The sequence below is a fragment of the Culicoides brevitarsis genome, chromosome 1 (genome assembly GCF_036172545.1).
Source record: "Culicoides brevitarsis isolate CSIRO-B50_1 chromosome 1, AGI_CSIRO_Cbre_v1, whole genome shotgun sequence".
NCBI lineage: Eukaryota > Metazoa > Arthropoda > Insecta > Diptera > Ceratopogonidae > Culicoides > Culicoides brevitarsis.
The window spans coordinates 15,986,306-16,006,465 of NC_087085.1; the positions used below are offsets into that span (position 1 = coordinate 15,986,306).

Genomic DNA, 20,160 nt, shown 5'->3' on the forward strand with positions numbered 1-20,160 from the left:
TATAAAATTTACTTTTTTCCTCCGCATTTCCGAGAGACATTATGTCAACTTTTAATAACTTGCGAATGTACTTACGTTTTTTTCGTTGATAATTTTAATATTTGCACACAAAAGTAATCCCTCGTGACCAGTGAAAAGGATTATATTTTTCCTTTTTTCCTGCATTTTATTTGGGAAAGACAACGACCGGCAACGACACGTTCCCATTTAAATTATTTGATGATGTCATGAACTGTAAAATCATCATCTTCATGTTCACCGACAAAACACACACTTTAGAAATAAAATATGATTATTTTACTTTCATTGCTTACGTGTGAATGCACACATCATGCCAAAAACCAGCAAAGAGAGAGAGTTGTGCAAAATTTTCAGCAAAAATGACGATATTACTTTTTAGCTCGGCACATTGCGCTAGATGAACGGATGCAATTTATATTAGGACAAAAGATAAACTTTGATTTGAAATTTTGATGATTTCATATTTCCGTGTGTGTGTTTTTGCGAAAGGAGAGCAAGTCATGCCACTTGGGTGATTACGATATATGTGTGTGGCGGTTTGTCGGTTAGGTTATTAAATGTGTTGACAAAGAATTGGATCTTGAGGGTATTTGAATAAAATATAAATTGTCTTCGGTTCAGGTTAGCCAAAAATTTATCGAAAAATTGATTTGTGTGAATTTGCTTGATTTTCATCAGAAGAAAAGGGAAGAGTTGGATTTTTCTTGGTAAAATCCATTGAATGACCAATCAAATTAAATATTTTCCAATTTTCCACCATTTTCTTTTCTTCTCTTTTTTTTGCGTTTCATTATAACTTTTTCTACTATTACATTGAACAAGAAAACTGCTTTTTTTTCTCTATATTTAGTAACATACGTCCACTTATATACATTTCAGGCTCTTGTATAAGTAATGTGTTTCAGCTCTTGCGCATTGGGCGTTTTATGTAAAAGTTACTGGGTGGAGCCACTTTTTGACGCCTTAAATATTTTCTTATATATTTCAAAAATTTTCCACAAAAAATTGAACTCGAGTTAACACATTTTCAAATTCAAGCCGAAAATTCCTAAATTTTGTAAAAACTTTTTTTTTTCAAGAATCATCAAATTCACATCTAACTGCAATCAATCTCAATATTAATCTATTCACTGACAAAAAAAAAACATTTTTTCTTCAAATCAATCCTCATCATCTACATTTTAAACAGAAAATATTGAAAAATCATTTGTCATATTTGACAGAAAAATCCATTAAATCAAATTTACCGCGTTTTGTTCTTTTTTTTTCTTCTCATCTCTAAATTCTTCTGAGTTTGAAGAATAAATTTAATTTTCATTTGTAATACAAATCAAACGTAAATCTTATTTATTTCTGTTGTGACAAAATATTTTAATGCATATTTTTTGTTCCTTTTTGGTGTGACAATAAATTTGTTTCTATTTTTTTCACCTTTTTCAAAATAAATAGAAAACAGAAAAAAAAACAAGAGAAAAATATTTATATTGATTTAAATGGAGGGTTTTTCTTGTATTTTAAAAAATATACAAAAAAGCAATATCCTTGGGGATGTTCCCAAATTTTATGGAAATCATATGTTTTTACACTTTATTGCATTATATATCCTAAAAAACGAAAAGTCGGCGGTCCTTTTCTCCACATAAATCAATAATGATAATAATGCCATAAAATTGAGAGCCGTGTTTTTGTATAAATTTATTGGACTGGATTTTGCTTTTATCCAGAATTTTATTATCTTTCATGTGTGAGAGTATATTTGGTTACATTTTATTGGATCAGTCAATTGATATTTCCTTTTTGAATTTTTTTTTATTATATTATCTAGCCAAAAAATTCACCGCAGTATCGCCGCAAGTCTTGAAAAGTGTCAAATTTTTTTTTTTAAGAGAAAATTCCCGTGAGACGTTCAAATCAATGTAAAAAGAAGTAAAGTAGTTCGCCGCCAGAAAGATGAATAAAAATTGATCCTGCAATATCAAAAGTCATCCTCTTTTCTTCGAGTGACACCTTTTTATTTATTTTTTTTTCTTTAAATAAATTCTGTCACATGTGTGGTCTGTCTGTTTGATCTCCCTTACAAATTTTCACTTTCTGAATTGAATTTTATTTTTTTAAACATCTTGTGGTTGATTTTTTTTATTTGAATAAATTTCGTTGCGGAGAAAACTGTGGAAAAGTTCATGAATTTATAAAGAGCAAGACACCGACAACGACGACGACTGTTTATTCCATGAAGACATAATCAAGACGGATAATAAATGGTCTTTGTACATTTTTTCCTTGCAAATTGGCGAACGTGCGCTTTTTTAAAGCAACGCCAGAGTTTATTTAATTTTAACAAAATTACAACAGGTAATTCAAATAAAAATTTCAAACAATGGCAAAAAAAGTAGGACGTGGGCGCTTACTTTGTCCTTGCATATTGTATGAATGGCTGCAGGCGCATTCGCAAGCAAAACTTTTAAAGTTTACAAGAAAAGACAAAGAAATTGCAATTTAATATTCAATTTGTGGCAGCTTGTTCTCCTTCGTGTGTTGAAATTTTTTTTTTTATGAGTTTTTAAATTTTTTATCATCCACTGACTCGGTTTTCTCTCCGGAAAATCTTTAAAATTAAACCGCATAACATCATTATTCTACTGATTACTTGGAACAAGGAGAGAAAATTGCACTAAATAATAAAAATGTGTAAAACATCTTTTTACACTTGTTCACACATCTTTTATTGAGCGCGAAGTTTACAACGTGCTTTAATAAAAAAAAAAAGAAAAAAATAATCGAAATGCAAATGATCCACCGCACACAAGCTCTTCTGTCAAACAACGTGTGATTTTTTAATTTACGCTCCCTTATTTTCCACACACTCACGCGTTCGCTCGTTTGCAATCCTATTCTTTATTGTTCTACCATACAATATTTTTTCCTTTCTTTTTTTTCATGAAGCGATTTTTTTTGTAGGTATATGGAAAAAAAAGTAGAAATTATTGCAACGGTATGAAGATAATTTTTTTGTATACAATATTTATTTATCTGAGCGAGTGTTTGTATCCTTCGTTGATGATCTCAAGAGATTTGCATTGTATATTATCATTTTTTTTTTCGTTCACAATGAGAGAAAAAAAACAAGAAATTTTTTCTGTGTCTCGAGCTCTTATAAGCAGAGGCACGAATAAAGAAGAAATAATGTTGCGGAGGAATAAATAAAGGAATTTTTTGAATTTGAATGAATATTTATCGGTCTATAATTTGAATAAACATAAATGAGAATTATTTAAATTTAAATGATTATGTTGTTGTTTGTAAAAAAAACGTTGACAACATGAAGTTATCAGATAATTTAATTTATATTTTTAAAAGAATTTTTTTTTCATAAAAATACCTAAATAAGATTTAAAAAATTTTTTTTTTACTAATTTTAGATTTTTTCAAGTTAAATAATTAAAAATTATTTATTTCATTAATATTAAAAATTATTTATTTAATTAATATTAAAATTGAAATAAATTATTAATAATTAAAATAAACATTTTCCTTTACAAAATTAATAATTTTTCACAAAATTTTGAAAATTTATTAAAATATTTAATTTTTTATCCTCTTAAAAAAAAAAATAATTAAAAAAAAAAAATAAAAAAATATAAAAAAAAATATTTAAAAAAAATATTTAAAAAAAAATATTAAAAAAAAATATTAAAAAAAAAAAAAAAAATATAAAAAAAATAAACAAAAAAATAATATTAAAAAATGTATTTTATGAAGTTTTCAACTTCTAAAACAAATTTATATTGAAAAAAAAAAATTAAAAAAAAAAACAAACTATAAAGTATGAAACAAGTAAAAAATTCGAGGAGATTAAAATAAAACAAACTATAAAGCAAGAAACAAGTACCTTATTAGAGGGAGACTTATCATATCATGAATTTCTCGCAGAGCTCGTCAAACTTTTAGGGTCAAGATTAAAATATACTCCTGACCAAAATGATATAAATTTTGGGCAATTGTGCTGAATCTGGAAACTTGGTTTTTATTAATCTTTTTTCCAATCAACATTAATAAGCTTTCGACGTTTTTGTTACTGTATTTTACAAGCTTTAATTGAAAACTGTTGCCCAAAATTTATATCATTTTGGTCAGGAGTATATTTTAATCTTGACCCTAAAAGTTTGACGAGCTCTGCGAGAAATTCATGATATGATAAGTCTCCCTCTAATAAGGTACTTGTTTCTTGCTTTATAGTTTGTTTTATTTTAATCTCCTCGAATTTTTTACTTGTTTCATACTTTATAGTTTGTTTTTTTTTTTAATTTTTTTTTTCAATATAAATTTGTTTTAGAAGTTGAAAACTTCATAAAATACATTTTTTAATATTATTTTTTTGTTTATTTTTTTTTATATTTTTTTATATTTTTTTTAATATTTTTTTTTAATATTTTTTTTTAAATATTTTTTTTAAATATTTTTTTTATATTTTTTTTTAAATATTTTTTTTATTTCATACTTTATAGTGCTAAGTACGGTTTTTAAAACTATAAAAAGTATAACTACTGAAAATTTTTAGTGGTAAAGAAAGAAGGAGTTATGTAACATTCCTGTGATTCGCAGGCGCCGATTTTTTCGCGCTAAACATGCGTCGAGTCATAAGAATCACTTTTTTCCATGAAACATATGCTCGGAAACGCATAGTTTTGGCGCTTGATTCCTTCTGGTAATAAACTAAATTGTAAAATTTTATTTTAGTTTAAACATTAAAAATAATTAAATTTTATATACCTATTTTTAATTCAATAATTTTTTTAATTAAATTTTTCGACGAAAAATGCTTTTAAAAACATTTTTTAATGAAATTCTTTTGAATGTTTGAGTTTTTTACTTTTAAAAAAAATGTTTCTCCTATAAGAATTTTTCACGAAAATCTTCAATAAAATTTTATTTTACGAAACACTATTTCACAAATGTAAACTTGTTCCCTTTGAACTTTTTCTGTTACATAAACACATTTTCATATAAAATTTTCATAATTCTTCATAATAATTTAATAAAATTCCCACTAAAAGGCTTTTTATGTCATTTTATCTTTCGCAAATTTATTTATGAGGAAAATTTTAAAACTTTTTACTGTGTCACACACATAACTCATGATAAGAATAAAAAAATAGTTTGCTTGTAAATTTACTCCTTCCATCACATATTAATAACTTTTAAAAGCTTTTACGGAAAATTTTTCTCCCACTATTTTCGAAATAAACTCATAAATCGTTTCTGAATAACTTCGTCTTCGGTCGTTTTACGACTCCAACTCATTCTTGTTATTGCCTCAATGTCACCTGGAACATCCAAATCAAATAAAGATAAAATTTTATGTTGCTTTTATCCTTCCACGAAGTACTTTTCTCGGTGCAAAAATGTCTTTTATTCCGTGCCATATCGATTGAGCGACACATTTAGGTATCATAAAAATATAAACAAACGTGCACCTCCTTCAGAAATTGAAAATGTATAAAAAGGAAAAACCTTTCATTCCGACACCGAAGTTTAGAGACACTTTGAATATTTTATCATTATATGGTGTCACTTTTTATAAATGTTTATTTAATATTATGACATTTTTTCTTGTTTTTCGTTTATTTTCGGAAATATTTTTTTTGGAAATGGAGCCATTACAATAAAATGCATAACAAATTGTAAGATATGTCTCGTTTCAATTTAAAAGACATTTTCATAAATGCGGGATAAAAATTCAGACGTCACGTTTATTATTCTCATAATTTTATGAGAGTTATATCTTGAAATGAGAGTTTGATTAGCGTGAATGGCACTCAAGTCGAGAGTTAGATGATCAGTGTGATAAATGCGATCAAGGAAATAAGCTCGGTAGATTTTTATTAGATTAAATTTCGTCCAATGTTTACAAAAATTAATTCAAAGTTGAAGTTTTTAATATTTAGAAAACTAATTTTGTGCCTTTAAAAATTAATTTTAAATAAAAATGGGTAAATTTTCATTATTTTGTAATTAAAAAAAAAAGTTTTGTTTAAAAAATTATAAAAATTTAATAAATTGAAAAAAAATAAAATTAATTTTAAAACTAATTAATTTAATTTTATAAAAATTAATTTATTTATTTAGTTTAATTTATATATTAAAATAATTTTTTAAAAATTAATTTAAAATTTTTATATTTTTTTTAGGAGAAATTAAATGTCGCACAATATTATGGTGCATAACGTTCGTAGGCATGGTAGTAAACTACATGACTCGAATCAACATGAATATGGCAATTGTTGTGATGACCAAACAAAAGTTGAATCAAAAGTCTGCCGTTGAAACTGCCGAATGTTTAACAAAGATCAGATGTTACTAGCAGAAAAATCATGGAATAATTCAAATTTGAACAGAATTAACATTTTTAATGCGACTTTCGATCACAAAAAGACACAATATTCCATGGAACGAAGTCTTTTGAGCTATTTTGGGGTAAGCTTCATTCAAAACTTTACAACTTAATTCTGTTACATAATTCAATTATTTGATAATTCAATTGGGTTAAGTAGTTGTAGTGATGATTCATGTAAATAAAAGTAGATTAATTCGTGCACGTTGACTCTCATTCATAAAAAATTGTCTAAAATCTATTTTGGTTTTTTTTTAGATAAAATTTGACGAGGAAGGTTTCGATTGGAACGAATATGAGCAAGGATTGGCTCTTGGGTCTTTTTATTGGCTTTACTGGTTAACGCAAGTGCCTGGAGGGATTCTCTCGAAGAAATATGGACCAAAAGTTGTTTATGGAGTTTCGAATTTTTTGTCAGCTCTTTTTTGTTTTGTGATGCCAATCGCTTCGTATTTAAGTTTTGATGCTTTAATTATTTTGAGAGTGGTTCAAGGAGTTGTTACGGTAAGAAATTCACTAAAATTCATAGAAAAATATTTAAAAAAAATTTTTCAGGGTTTTGCTTGGCCTGCAATGCAAACAATGGTAGGAAGTTGGATTCCGCCAAATGAACGCAGCAAATTCGTGTCTTCTTATCTCGGAAGTTCTTTTGGAGTTTTTATCAATTATCCGCTTTTTGGTGCAATTATCTCAATTAGTTGTTGGGAAAATGTCTTTCATTTTTGCGGGATTTTTGGAACTGTTTGGTTTTTGGCGTGGTAAGTAAAAAAAAAAATTAAAAAAATATTTTTTTAGTTAAAATTTTTTTTTCCAGGTGCTACTTTGTTTATGACACTCCAGCGATGCATCCAAGAATAGCTCAGGACGAGCGTCAATACATCGAAAAATCTTTGGGGACAACGGTTCAAAAGAAAATTTATCCGACACCGTGGAAAGAAATTTTAACATCGAAAATAGTCTGGATGATTCTCATTGCTCAATGGGGAGGCGGATGGGGACTTTTTACCCTAATGACGCAGGCTCCAACGTATTTCAAGTACATTCATGGATGGGATATCAAAATGGTAAAAAATTTCAAGTCAAAACTTTAAAAATGATTTTTAAAAAATCAATTTTTGGCAGAAACTTTGACCTATTTTATGTTAAATATAACAAAAAAAAAATCACTTTCGTGAGAAAATCTGAAAAATATTCAGTTTTTAAGTAATTATTCGCACAAAATCGAAAACCTAAAAAAATTGAGCCAAATTACTCTCAAAAAATAGAAGAAAAATTTATTAAAAATGATTTTTTTAAATTTTCAGAGTGGATTCCTGAGTGGCTTACCTCATTTACTTCGAATACTGTTTTCACTCTTTTTCTCATGGTGCGCCGATTATCTTCTTAGACACGAAAAAATGTCTCGAACTAATGTACGAAAGGTTGGAACAGCGATTTGTAAGTATTTTATGTTTTTTTATTCAAAATTTAAAACCTAAAATTTTTATTTTTCTTCAAAAGCCACAATCGTCAATGGATTTTTCGTTCTTGGACTTGCCTATTCTGGTTGCAATTCATTTTTAGCCATCGTAATGTTGAATTTATCAGTTGGTTTTCATGGAGCTGTCAGTTCAGGACCCCATTCTGCCATGTTAGATGCTTCTCCCAACCATGCTGGAATCATATCGGGCATTAGTGGAACAACAGCTTGTGCCACGGGATTCATTTCGCCAATCATCGTTGGATTGTTGACTTTAAATAATGTCAGTTCATTTGATTTTCCTAAAATAATCGAAAATAATTGTTAAAAAATGACTTTTAGCAAACAGCAAAGCAATGGGAATATGTTTTCCTGATAACCGCTGGCATGTTATTCATTTCAGGAGTCCTTTATTGTTTCTTTGGAGACTCAAAACTGCAAAAATGGAACTCACCTGAGACAGAAAATGACGTTGAAATAGAAAATTTAGACAAAAAATCGGCGAAAAACTCAAACAATTAAAATTGCATTCGCAAAAAACGACAATAAACCAATGTTTTTTTGACGAATTTACAAGTAAAGTTCACAAAAAATGCGACAATCGACGCAAAAAAGTACTATCTCTACAACAATTATAAAATAATAATAATTTAAACAACTGGAACTGATAAGACATGACAACAGCAACTTGTAACAAGCGCTAATAATCGCCAAGATTTTCGTTCTTCACTAATTTGTGATAAATTAAGAAACATTATTTTATTTCAGATTATGTCGTCGACACTCGGCTGTAGTAGTAGTAAACACGACTTGCAATTTTTTTTTGTTCTCAGTTCATCGTTTGTGAGATAAGTCTTCATGAAGATAGTCTGAAGATCAGTACGAGTTACGCGATCGCGGAATTAAGATCGAAAACCGCTGAATATTACGAGAAATTATCGTCGTGAATTATTAAAGTGACATTGAAATTTTGAATATTTGTATCTCTTATCTGTGGATAAATTTAAAAAAAATGAAGTGAAAAATAAATTTTTGGAGACAAAATTTAAAGTCTGTGATAAAAATAAGTGCTTTTAATTAATAAATCTGAAAAAAAAATTAAAAAATGGGAAAAGGTACCTTTTTCCTTAAAAAAATGTGATAAGAAAAATTAAAAATTTTCCATAATTTTTCAGAAAAAATAAAATGTCGCACAATTTTATGGTACCTGACGTTCGTCGGCATGGCAGTGAACTACATGGTGCGAATCAACATCAATATGACTGTTGTCGTGATGGTCAAGCAACGTCTTAATACCAAATCCGCCGTCGAAACTGCCGAATGTTTGACAAAAGATCAAATTTTGTTGGCTGAAAAAAAATTCAACTCCACTTTGGACACTTTTAACAACGATGTAATTCCCAAAATCACCGGAACTTACAACGAAAGTGAATTTCCAGACACAATATTGCTCCCGCCAACGAAAATGCAGAAGAAAGAAATGACGGGCGGCTCCATTGAAAAAAGCCTTCTTCGATATTTTGGGGTAATTTTTGATGATAATCCACTTTGTAATCCTAAATCTTATCCAAATGAGCAAATAACGCTGCAACTGATAACCTTTTATGGTATTTACAAGTTGTGTGCGCGAGTGTCAAGCGAAAATAATATCAACATTGATAAAATTTATTAAGACAACCGTGATAAGATTGTGAAGCTGATGTAATGAAAGACATCAAAAACTAAAAAAAGTTATCATGTTAGAGCGCCGTGTTGTGTAGTTAGGAAATTTGCACGAAATTCCACGGAAGTAAATTATTTGTTCGCACAATTGATTAAATTGAGTCGAGTGCGGTGACTCATGATAACGACGACTGGCGCGTAAAAGAATAAAAAAATGAAAACAATTGATGATAACGTGCTTCTTAGGGGTCTTCACTTTAAAAAAAAAAAAATATATTTTAATCTTATTTTGGCTTTTAATCGCCAGTTTTTGATTATTAAGCTAAAATTAATTAATTTTTGTGAAAAACGGCATGAAATGAATTTTTAACGAAGTGTTAAAAACGATTTTTAAGGTTCTTCGACTCCTTGAATAATAACTCGTTATCTGAGTTTCAAGAATAAAAAATTTTAAGAATAAAATACTTTTTATAATTTTTAATAAAAAATATTTACTGTTTATGGTAAAATTATACAAAAAACTAAAGAAATTTGCTTAATTACGACAAAAAAAAAAATAAAATAATATAAAATTTAAACAAAATTTCAAGCTTTTTAATGTGTGTGTTCGTCAAAAGTTTTTGTCCTTTTTGAGCATTTTCTGTTCGAAGCAAAAAATTTTAATTTTTCTCAAACATTTTTTTATCACCCCATTTTGTAGTAAATGGACTTTTCTTACTTTTTCGGTAAAAAATGTTTACTTTGAATAACAAAAAAATCCAAAAAAATTACAAAATTTTTAACGAAAATCAATGAAAAGCTTAAAAGTCTTGTGTAAATTTTATATTTTTCGATGTTTTTTGTATTTTTATTTTTTTTTATATTGAAGTGTAACCATTGAAGGCTATTTAAAACTACTTTCTCTAAAAAAAAAATCGAATAAGAAAGACAATTCAAAGAGTCAAAGAAACTAAAAAATCGTTTTTGCTTCACTAAAAATTCACTTCATAAATTTTTCATTGTTTTTTTGCCAAAAAATTATTAATTTTAGCTAAATAAACATAAAACAGCTTTCAATAATGTTCTAATTTTTTTTTTTTTTTTTTTGGAAAAATTGAGGATCCCTAATGCTCACTTAAACGATTGTTTACAATAGTTTAATCTTAATTGCCAATTATGAGTAAATAACATCATCTTTCGGCACGGTTTCTATTCTTTTACTTGCATCGTCTAAGGTTTAAGGTACAAAAGTCAATTAAAAAAATATATTTCAGTTCAATTTCACTCCATGCTCGACATCTGACTTCTCTTCCAGCTTTTTCTTGACAATTTCGCTAACACTAACCTCATAATTGTGCATGTCCGTCATATGAAGAGGTGGATCAACGTGCTTCATTGAACGCCAGAAATCGATACCCAAGTCCTTGATTGTGTCCAAATACGTCAAAAACGTGTCGTAATTATAAACATAAGATCCTTTCGACTCTACAAACTTATGGAAGACTTTATCATCGATCCAGACACGATCAATTGGTCCATTCAGCTTCAATCGTTCCATGGCTTCAGCAACATCGGCGTTATTGAGTTTGCGGTACCAAGCATCTGACACAATATAATCCAAGGAATCACGAACCATTTTGATAACTTCGCCATATTTCATTATTTCAGCAATTTCCGAGCAATCTGACGTTCGGGAGAACTCAACTAACTGCCATGGGGGTATCAGAGCGAAACGGATGCAGGAAATAACTTTGACGATTTCCGATTGTCGTGACTCCCAGTCGTGAAAAATCCATCGAAGACCGGAATAAAGCACTTCCAGCTCGGAATGAACGGCAATTTGGCTGCATTTGAGGAAGGAACAGACCTCATCGGGACTCAAACTCAAGAATTCCTTTGATGCGACGAGAGTTAGGAAAAATTTACTGATGCGACTTATCATGAGCTCCATTATCATCGTCTCGCCGGAGAACCGTGCCTCGAGATACAACAAAAAAGCTTGGTCTTCAATGAAATTATCCGAATCGAAACAACTCCAACACTGCTCTACCAACTCTGAGATCTTCAAATAACGAGCTGCGATAAAAAGTTGCAAAATTCCTTGACGCTTCACCACTGGATTGCTCGAGATCATCCATTCGTAAATGGCGGAAAATGCTCCTGGCGTGATTTTATCAGCTGCTAATCTCACAGTTTGAGCTTCCGTGGGGGTTTCGTAAAAAAGTTTGGAATATGCTTGCAAAACTATTTTGTGACAGTTGAAAATTTCATCGCCAATCAAGACTTGAAGGTCGGTTTTTGTGTAATTTTTGACCATTCGATCGAGAGATACCAGCAAATCCGTTTTTGGTGGCTGACTAATTTGATCCCATTTGAAAATGCTATTTTGACTCAATCCCATCTTGAAAAGAGACCTTTCCTTCGGGATATTTTCCGCAGTGTCCCCAAAACTGGAGGAAAAGAACAATTTTTCACTGAAATCCGACATTTTTTCGCGTGTCACAAACTGTTTTGAATAACAAGCGCCTACTTAAAATGTTAATGACATACATGCCAATTTTAATTTTGTCACGTGTGGACCAATTAAAGTGTCTTATCTCTTATCATTCAGACAAAACACGGAAGATTAGACATGTGAATTTAGTTCATTCATAAAAAAATATTTTTTTTATCTTTTTTTATTAGTTCAAAATTGACGAAGCAGGTTTCGATTGGAACGAATATGAACAAGGATTGGCTCTGGGGTCGTTTTATTGGCTTCATTGGGTGACGCAAGTGCCTGGAGGGATTCTCTCGAAGAAGTATGGACCGAAACTCGTTTATGGAGTTGCTAATTTTGTGTCTTCGTTGCTGTGTTTTTTGATGCCGATGGCTTCTTATTTGAGTTTTGATGTCCTGATTTTTTTGAGAGTGTTTCAAGGATTAATAACGGTAAGAATTTCTTTAAAAAAAAAATTTAAAATTATTTTTATGTTTTTTTAGGGATTCGCTTGGCCCGCAATGCATACGATGGTTGCAAGTTGGATTCCGCCGAATGAAAGAAGCAAATTCGTATCAGCTTATCTCGGAAGTTCATTTGGAGTTTTTATCAATTATCCGCTTTTTGGTGCAATTATTTCATCGAGTTGTTGGGAAAATGTTTTTCATTTTTGTGGGATATTTGGAACTGTTTGGTATATGGCGTGGTAAGTCCTTAATTTTTAAAAATGATAAATTAGAGCCTTCTGACAAATTTTTATCCATTTGGAGCAAGATTTGACAAAATTGGCTTTGACACAGTTTTTGACACAGTTTTTGATTTAGTTTTGCTCTTGATTTGGTTTTCAAAACAAAACTGTGTCAAAGAAAAAAATTTTTTTCAGTTTCAATTTTTTGGCAGTTTTGAGTTATAAAATGATTAAAAATGATAAATTAGAGCCCATTTGGAGCAAGATTTGACAAAAATGGCTTTGACAAATTCAAAACAAAACTTATCCATTTGGAGCAAGATTTGACAAAAATGGCTTTGACACAGTTTTTGATTTAGTTTTGCTCTTGATTTGGTTTTCAAAACAAAACTGTGTCAAAGAAAAAAATTTTTTTCAGTTTCAATTTTTTGGCAGTTTTGAGTTATAAAATGCGTAAAAATGATAAATTAGAGCCCTCTGATGAATTTTTATCCATTTGGAGCAAGATTTGACAAAATTGGCTTTGACACAGTTTTTGATTTAGTTTTGCTCTTGATTTGGTTTTCAAAACAAAACTGTGTCAAAGAAAAAAATTTTTTTCAGTTTCAATTTTTTGGCAGTTTTGAGTTATAAAATGATTAAAAATGATAAATTAGAGCCCTCTGATGAATTTTTATCCATTTGGAGCAAGATTTGACAAAATTGGCTTTGACACAGTTTTTGACACAGTTTTTGATTTAGTTTTGCTCTTGATTTGGTTTTCAAAACAAAACTGTGTCAAAGAAAAAAATTTTTTTCAGTTTCAATTTTTTGGCAGTTTTGAGTTATAAAATGATTAAAAATGATAAATTAGAGCCCTCTGATGAATTTTTATCCATTTGGAGCAAGATTTGACAAAATTGCTTTGACACAGTTTTTGACACAGTTTTTGATTTAGTTTTGCTCTTGATTTAGTTTTCAAAACAAAACTGTGTCAAAGAAAAAAATTTTTTTCAGTTTCAATTTTTTGGCAGTTTTGAGTTATAAAATGATTAAAAATGATAAATTAGAGCCCTCTGAACCAATTTTTATCCATTTGGAGCAAGATTTGACAAAATTGGATTTGACACAGATTTGACACAGTTTTTGATTTAGTTTTGCTCTTGATTTGGTTTTCAAAACAAAACTGTGTCAAAGAAAAAAAAAATTTTCAGTTTCAATTTTTTGGCAGTTTTGAGTTATAAAATGATTAAAAATGATAAATTAGAGCCCTCTGATGAATTTTTATCCATTTGGAGCAAGATTTGACAAAAATTGCTTTGACAAAGTTTTTGACACAGTTTTTGATTTAGTTTTGCTCTTGATTTGGTTTTCAAAACAAAACTGTGTCAAAGAAAAAAATTTTTTTCAGTTTCAATTTTTTGGCAGTTTTGAGTTATAAAATGATTAAAAATGATAAATTAGAGCCCTCTGACAAATTTTTATCCATTTGGAGCAATTTTTGGAGTTTTTGATTAAAAATGATAAATTAGAGCCCTCTTACAAATTTTTATCCATTTAGAGCAAGATTTGACAAAAATGGCTTTGACACAGTTTTTGATTTAGTTTTGCTCTTGATTTGGTTTTCAAAACAAAACTGTGTCAAAGAAAAAATTTTTTTTCAGTTTCAATTTTTTGGCAGTTTTGAGTTATAAAATGATTAAAAATGATAAATTAGAGCCCTCTGACAAATTTTTATCCATTTGGAGCAAGATTTGACAAAAATGGCTTTGACACAGTTTTTGATGTCACAGTTTTTGGATTTAGTTATAAAATGATTAAAAATGTTTTGACTGGCTTTGACACAGTTTTTGGTTTAGTTTTGCTCTTGATTTAGTTTTCAAAACAAAACTGTGTCAAAGAAAAAATTTTTTTTCAGTTTCAATTTTTTGGCAGTTTTTTTAAAAATGATAAAAAATTTGACAAAATTTGACATAGTTTTTTGATTTAGTTTTGCTCTTGATTTAGTTTTCAAAACAAAACTATGCAGAAAAAAATTTTTTTTTTGAAAAATAAAATGATTAAAAATGATGAAAATTAGAGCCCTCTGAAAATTTTTATCCATTTGGAGCAAGATTTGACAAAAATGGCTTGATTTGACACAGTTTTTGACAGTTGAGTTTTTATAAAGTTTTGCATAGTTTTTTGATTTAGTTTTGCTTGTATTTTGTTTTCAAAACAAAATGTCAAAGTTTTCAAAACAGCTAAAATATCGCTAAAAAGCTAGAAAATCTTGATTTCTTAAGTCATTTTAGTATAAAAAAGTATTTCAAAATCTATACAAAATTTCTATCCCCCATGGTGATTTTTAATAAAAATGATGGGGGAGGAAACGCGAAACAGAAAACGATCTTGGAACACCCTAATTCTGGAGTAATTCTTTCTCCTAATTTTTTTAACCTACAAAATATTTTATTTGAAATTTTTTTATGTATTTTTTTATATTTTTTTAAAAACAGAGAGAGAGATATTAAAATTTTTAATTTTTCGTACTTATCTCACTATTTTTTTTATCAGGTGCTACTTTGTCTATGACACTCCAGCGAAACATCCAAGAATAGCTTATGACGAGCGCCAATACATCGAAAAATCTTTAGGGACAACAGTTCAGAAGAAAAATTATCCAACACCATGGAAAGAAATTTTAACCTCGCGAATTGTCTGGATGATTGTAATCGCCCAATGGGGAGGTATTTGGGGACTTTTTACTCTAATGACGCAAGCTCCAACGTATTTCAAGTACATTCATGGATGGGATATCAAAATGGTAAAAAATACGTGAAAAATGCAATTAAAAATTAATTTTCTTGAATTTTTAGAGCGGATTTTTGAGTGGCCTCCCACATTTACTTCGAATGTTGTTCGCGCTGCTCTTCTCATGGCTCGGAGATTACCTTTTGAGAAACGAAAAGATGTCTCGAACTAATGTACGAAAGTTTGGAACAGCTGTTTGTAAGTTTTTTTTTCATAATTTTCATCAAATAAAGTTAAATTTTAAACATTTTTTCGAAGGTACAATTGTCAAAGGACTCTTCGTCGTCGGTTTAGCATATTCAGGATGCAATTCCTTAGCAGCTATTGTTCTCTTAACATTAGCTGTTGGAGTACATGGCTCCGTAAGTACCGGACCATTAGCTGCTGTGGTCGATATTGCCCCGAATTTCGCTGGAGTCACGTTAGGTATTAGTGGCATGGTTGGAGTTGCAAGCGGATTTGTGTCCCCAATCGTTGTTGGATTGCTAACCTTGAATAATGTAAGAAAACTCACTTGAAATCTTCAAAAATATTAATTTTATTGGAAATTTTTAAATTTTAGCAAACAGCAAAGCAATGGGAATATGTATTTTTAATCACCGCTGGCATGTTAATCATCTCAGGAGTTCTTTACTGCCTTTTCGCGGACTCAAAATTACAAAGCTGGAACTCTCCTGCAGAAAAACCCGATGTCGAAATGGAATATTTGAACAATACCCCGAAAAATGTACTTAAAAATGACGACACGAAAAAAGAAGAAGCCTTAAATGGCACCGAGCCCAAACAAACTTTAGCTGTGCCTATTTTACTTATCGAAGAAGTAGCTGACCGCATTAGCGACAGTGACGAGCAATAAATTTTCCGTAGTCCCAAATAAAAATCAGTATTATAATCTGTAAAAAAATATTTATTTCTTAATTTTTTAGAAATATTTTTAATCAAAATTTTCAAATCTTAGTAAAAAAATTATATTTTATTATTTCCTCCCCAAGTTCGGATTGACGGTTCGCGTAACGGCAGACATGCCATCGACGAATTTCGTGCGGAAAAGCACATTGGCATTATTAAACATGCCATCTTTCAACGAGACAATAATAAATTGTGAGTTTGTAAAGTGATGTTTTAACATATTTCCGATATTTTGCGTGTGTGACAAATCTAAGGCGGCATCGACCTCATCGAGAATGTACAAGGGCGCCGGTTTGTATTTCAACATGGCAAGAATAAGGGAAAGTGCGACAAGGGATCGTTGTCCTCCAGATAGTTCCGTTAACGATTCCTTCCACAAACCGTTGAAACCGATTTTTACTTCGAGACCTTTGAGGAAATCTTGTCCGGGAGGCGGCATGAGCTTGGCATTCGCTCCTGGCAAGATTGAACTGAAAATTCCACCAAAATTGGCATTTACTTGATCCCAAGCTTTTTTGAGTTCGCGTTTTTTCTTTTCGTCGAGATTTTTGATGACACTCAGGAGTTTTTTCTTGTCATTTTCGAGATCCGTGCGACGTTTCGTGAGTTGCCCGAACATTTCTTCCTCGCGTTCCAGCAGCATCATCGCTTTTTGGTTCAAATTTCTGCCCATTTTCTCCTTTTGTTCGTTCAGTTGTTTGACTTTTTTGCCTGCTTCGATCGGATTCGTTTGGCTGTAGTCGTAACGGGTCTTTGGAACGCCGAAATATTGTTTTTCCTCGGCGATCCACGTGTACTTGTTCTCGAGCGCATTGATGTTGTCATACCCGGTTTTATTGTCATTTCGAACTTTTGTGATTTCGTTTTCTTGTTTTTTGATGTCCAACTCGAGATCTTGGTTCTGCTTCAACATGCGATCTTTTTTGGCGAGACGTTGTTTAATTTCTTTATTTTGCGCCGACATCTTGTCCTTGAGTTCTTTAATTTTTGCTTTCAACTCGGAGACATCATTTGTCGCCTTTGCACTCTCTTGTACCAATTTTTCGCAATCTTCTTCCAAATTTTTGATGGTTTCTTCGAGATTCACGAGTTTTTCTTGCGACGCAGCGATCGTTGTCTTCAAATCTTCGATTGACAAGCGAATTGTTTCATATTCCCGCTCTCGTGCCTTCCATTGTTTGCTACTTTCTTCACTTTTCTTCTTAGCTTTTTTCATATTTTCTTCGGCGGACTTTAATTCTCGCTCCCGATAACCTTTCGCATCCGCTAATTTCGCTTCGACATCCTTCACTTTGCGATTTCCCTCCGCCATGGACTCTTTCGCTGCCACAATCGCCTGTTTTAGTGTTTCGCACTTTTCCTTTAACGCGTCAATTTCCGCTTGGTTCATGTTGAACGTGGAATTAGCGATGCGCTGATTAGCTGCCTGCAAATTTTGGTTCTCCAGGTCGAGCTGCTGCTTGATTTTCGTGAATTGCCCGGCAACGTGTTCGAGTTGTTGGATTTTCTGATGAATCTGGTGCAGTTCTTGTTCGATGGCGGTGTAACGATCTTCGAGTTCACGCACCGCACCCATTTCCAAGATGGCACAACCGTAATTTCCACGAGCACCGCCCGATAAAGTACCTTCGGGATTGACGAAATCTCCTTCTAGGGTGACACAAATGCTGCGAATTTGCGGATTGTAGGCGAGTTGTTTGGCGATATTCAAGTCGCGACACACAAGTTGGTACCCGAAAGCATATTGGACTGCAGGAGCAACATCCTCGTCATAGTCAATTAACGATAAAGCGGACCAAACATTGTCTCGTCCTACCAATTGTTGCGCTTTTCGCACGATTTCCGGATTCATAACGCCCGAATTGACCTTGTTAAGCGGGATAATTGTCACCCGGTTCTGCAATTGACCGCGTTCGAGCAACAATTTGCCAGTTACTTGCGTATCGGTGACGATACTGTACAAACTGCCGCCGCCACAAGCATTTAGCGCGACACCATGAACTTTGTCCTTGACCCGAACGAGTTTGCCCAGCATCCCGAAGACGCGACGACGATCGAAATTCGGTTCGGGATCTTTGTAGACGAAATCAAAACGATGCCCGTTGCGTTTTTGGATCTCACGTTTGATATTTCGACCCTCATTCGTCAATTCCAGCTGCTTATCTTGCAAAGCTTCCAATGAACCTTCTTCATATCGGATTTTCGACAACTCGTTCGTGTAATGCTGAATTTTGCGAGTTGCTTCCTCGATGGTTTTAGTTTCGCGCAAATGGACTGAATCCTGGACATTCGCTTGCTTCGATTTTTCGTTGTAAACTTTTTGTGTGTGTTTTAGCTCCATTTCTGACGTTTTGATGGTTGTTGTTGCTTCGGTGACTTGTGAACGGGCAGCCATTAATTGATCTTGTAAAGATGCTGCTTCGCCGTCTTCGTTGACAGACAAGCCGCTGCAAACAGCTTCATATCGTTTTTCGGCAATTTCAGCTGCTTGAGCGTCGTCATCGTTTGCCTTTTTGAGGGCTTCGAACATTGAACCGACCTTGAAATTTAATAAAAATTATTTAAAAAAAATTTTTTTTTTTCGCTTTAAAAAGTGAAATTTTTACCTTTGCGTAATCAGCTTCCTTTTTTTGCAACACTCTTTCGTCGTCTTGAATACTTTTTTGCAATTGTTTCAATTTGCGACGTTCAGCATTGATATTTTCCGTGGCGGCATTCCGTTTTCCCGATGTAGCGGCTTCAACTTTGCTCACTTTTGCCAAATCTTCTTCGAGTTCTTTTATTGCGCCGCCCGTATCGTTGTCCATGGCTGCTTGTAAGGTCTTTGTTTCTTCCTCGATGGTCGCACATTCTTCGATATTTTCTGAAATTTTCTTCTTGTGGTCCTCAATTTTTTGTGTGATCGATTGTATCATCGATTCGCTGTTTTTGACGGCTTCCTGGAGCTGCAAATATTTATGCGAGATGTGGAGACGTGTGAAAAAGTCAATTTCACGCAAAACTTTTTGATAGGCGATATATTGCTCGCGTTCTTGTTTCAATTTTTCCAATCGCGGTTCAACTTCTTCTTTAATCAAGGCGTTAAGTTCCTCTAATTTGGCGTCTTTCTTCTCGATCATCTTCAGAGAAGCTTCTTTTTTTGTTTCGTACATGCTGGTGCCAGCTGCTTCTTCGATCATTGATAAAATCTCGTGTGGTTTCATATTGAGGACTTTTGTGATGCGACCTTGCATGATGAGAAAATTGGGATTGTTGACATTCAGTTGCACGGAACAGAATAAATCCTGAACTCGTTTGTTCTGAACGGATTTGCCGTTGATCATGTATTTATTTTTGCCGCCGACGATGACGGTACGTGCCACAGAGATCTCGGAGCACTTTTCCAAGCCGATGGGCGATTGCGATTTGTCTGAATTGTCGAAGACGATGGTGACAGTTGCGCGGGTAACTCCAGCCTGACCATTTTTGTACACCAATTCTTGCAGTGAAGTTGCGCGAACCTGAAATTTTACGGAAATTTAGTCTAAAAATAAGTTTTTTGAACGTTAAAAGGGTCTTACTTGTCCTAAATTGGAGATTCCAAGCACAAAACAAATTGAATCCAAGATGTTACTTTTGCCAGTTCCGTTCAAACCGGTGATGGCATTGAATTCGGGATCAAATCCGGGGATTTCGACACGACGCCCGTAAGATTTGAAGCCGTCTATTACGACAGACTTGATATACATGCTTTTGTGTGGTAATTAATTTATTTTTGAGGAATTAAAAAGGAATTTTTTGTCCGAACAAAGCGTAAACAA

At 31.9% G+C, this 20,160-nt stretch overlaps 4 protein-coding genes across 4 annotated transcripts; 2 read left to right on the forward strand and 2 right to left on the reverse strand.

The window, feature by feature from the left end:
- The first annotated feature begins 6,444 nt into the window (after window positions 1–6,444).
- LOC134838378 (putative inorganic phosphate cotransporter) lies at window positions 6,445–8,409 on the forward strand. The gene is made up of 7 exons (XM_063853895.1): window positions 6,445–6,495; window positions 6,671–6,916; window positions 6,968–7,170; window positions 7,227–7,476; window positions 7,717–7,849; window positions 7,913–8,154; window positions 8,214–8,409. The coding sequence occupies exons 1-7, from the start codon at window positions 6,466–6,468 to the stop codon at window positions 8,391–8,393; spliced, it is 1,284 nt and encodes a 427-aa protein (XP_063709965.1). The 5' UTR covers window positions 6,445–6,465; the 3' UTR covers window positions 8,394–8,409.
- A 359-nt stretch (window positions 8,410–8,768) lies between these two features.
- LOC134837092 (putative inorganic phosphate cotransporter) lies at window positions 8,769–16,396 on the forward strand. The gene is made up of 8 exons (XM_063852409.1): window positions 8,769–8,986; window positions 9,047–9,396; window positions 12,198–12,443; window positions 12,495–12,697; window positions 15,215–15,464; window positions 15,517–15,649; window positions 15,710–15,951; window positions 16,014–16,396. Exons 1-8 carry the CDS (start codon window positions 8,977–8,979, stop codon window positions 16,305–16,307), a joined length of 1,728 nt encoding a protein of 575 aa, XP_063708479.1. The 5' UTR covers window positions 8,769–8,976; the 3' UTR covers window positions 16,308–16,396.
- LOC134828014 (actin-binding protein IPP) lies at window positions 10,783–12,000 on the reverse strand. Its single transcript, XM_063840944.1, has one exon. It carries the CDS (start codon window positions 11,998–12,000, stop codon window positions 10,783–10,785), a length of 1,218 nt encoding a protein of 405 aa, XP_063697014.1.
- LOC134837081 (structural maintenance of chromosomes protein 2) lies at window positions 16,344–20,134 on the reverse strand. Its single transcript, XM_063852398.1, has 3 exons — window positions 19,921–20,134; window positions 18,967–19,860; window positions 16,344–18,899 (listed from the first exon to the last, which is right to left on the reverse strand). The coding sequence occupies exons 1-3, from the start codon at window positions 20,086–20,088 to the stop codon at window positions 16,428–16,430; spliced, it is 3,534 nt and encodes a 1,177-aa protein (XP_063708468.1). The 5' UTR covers window positions 20,089–20,134; the 3' UTR covers window positions 16,344–16,427.
- Window positions 20,135–20,160: the final 26 nt, after the last annotated feature.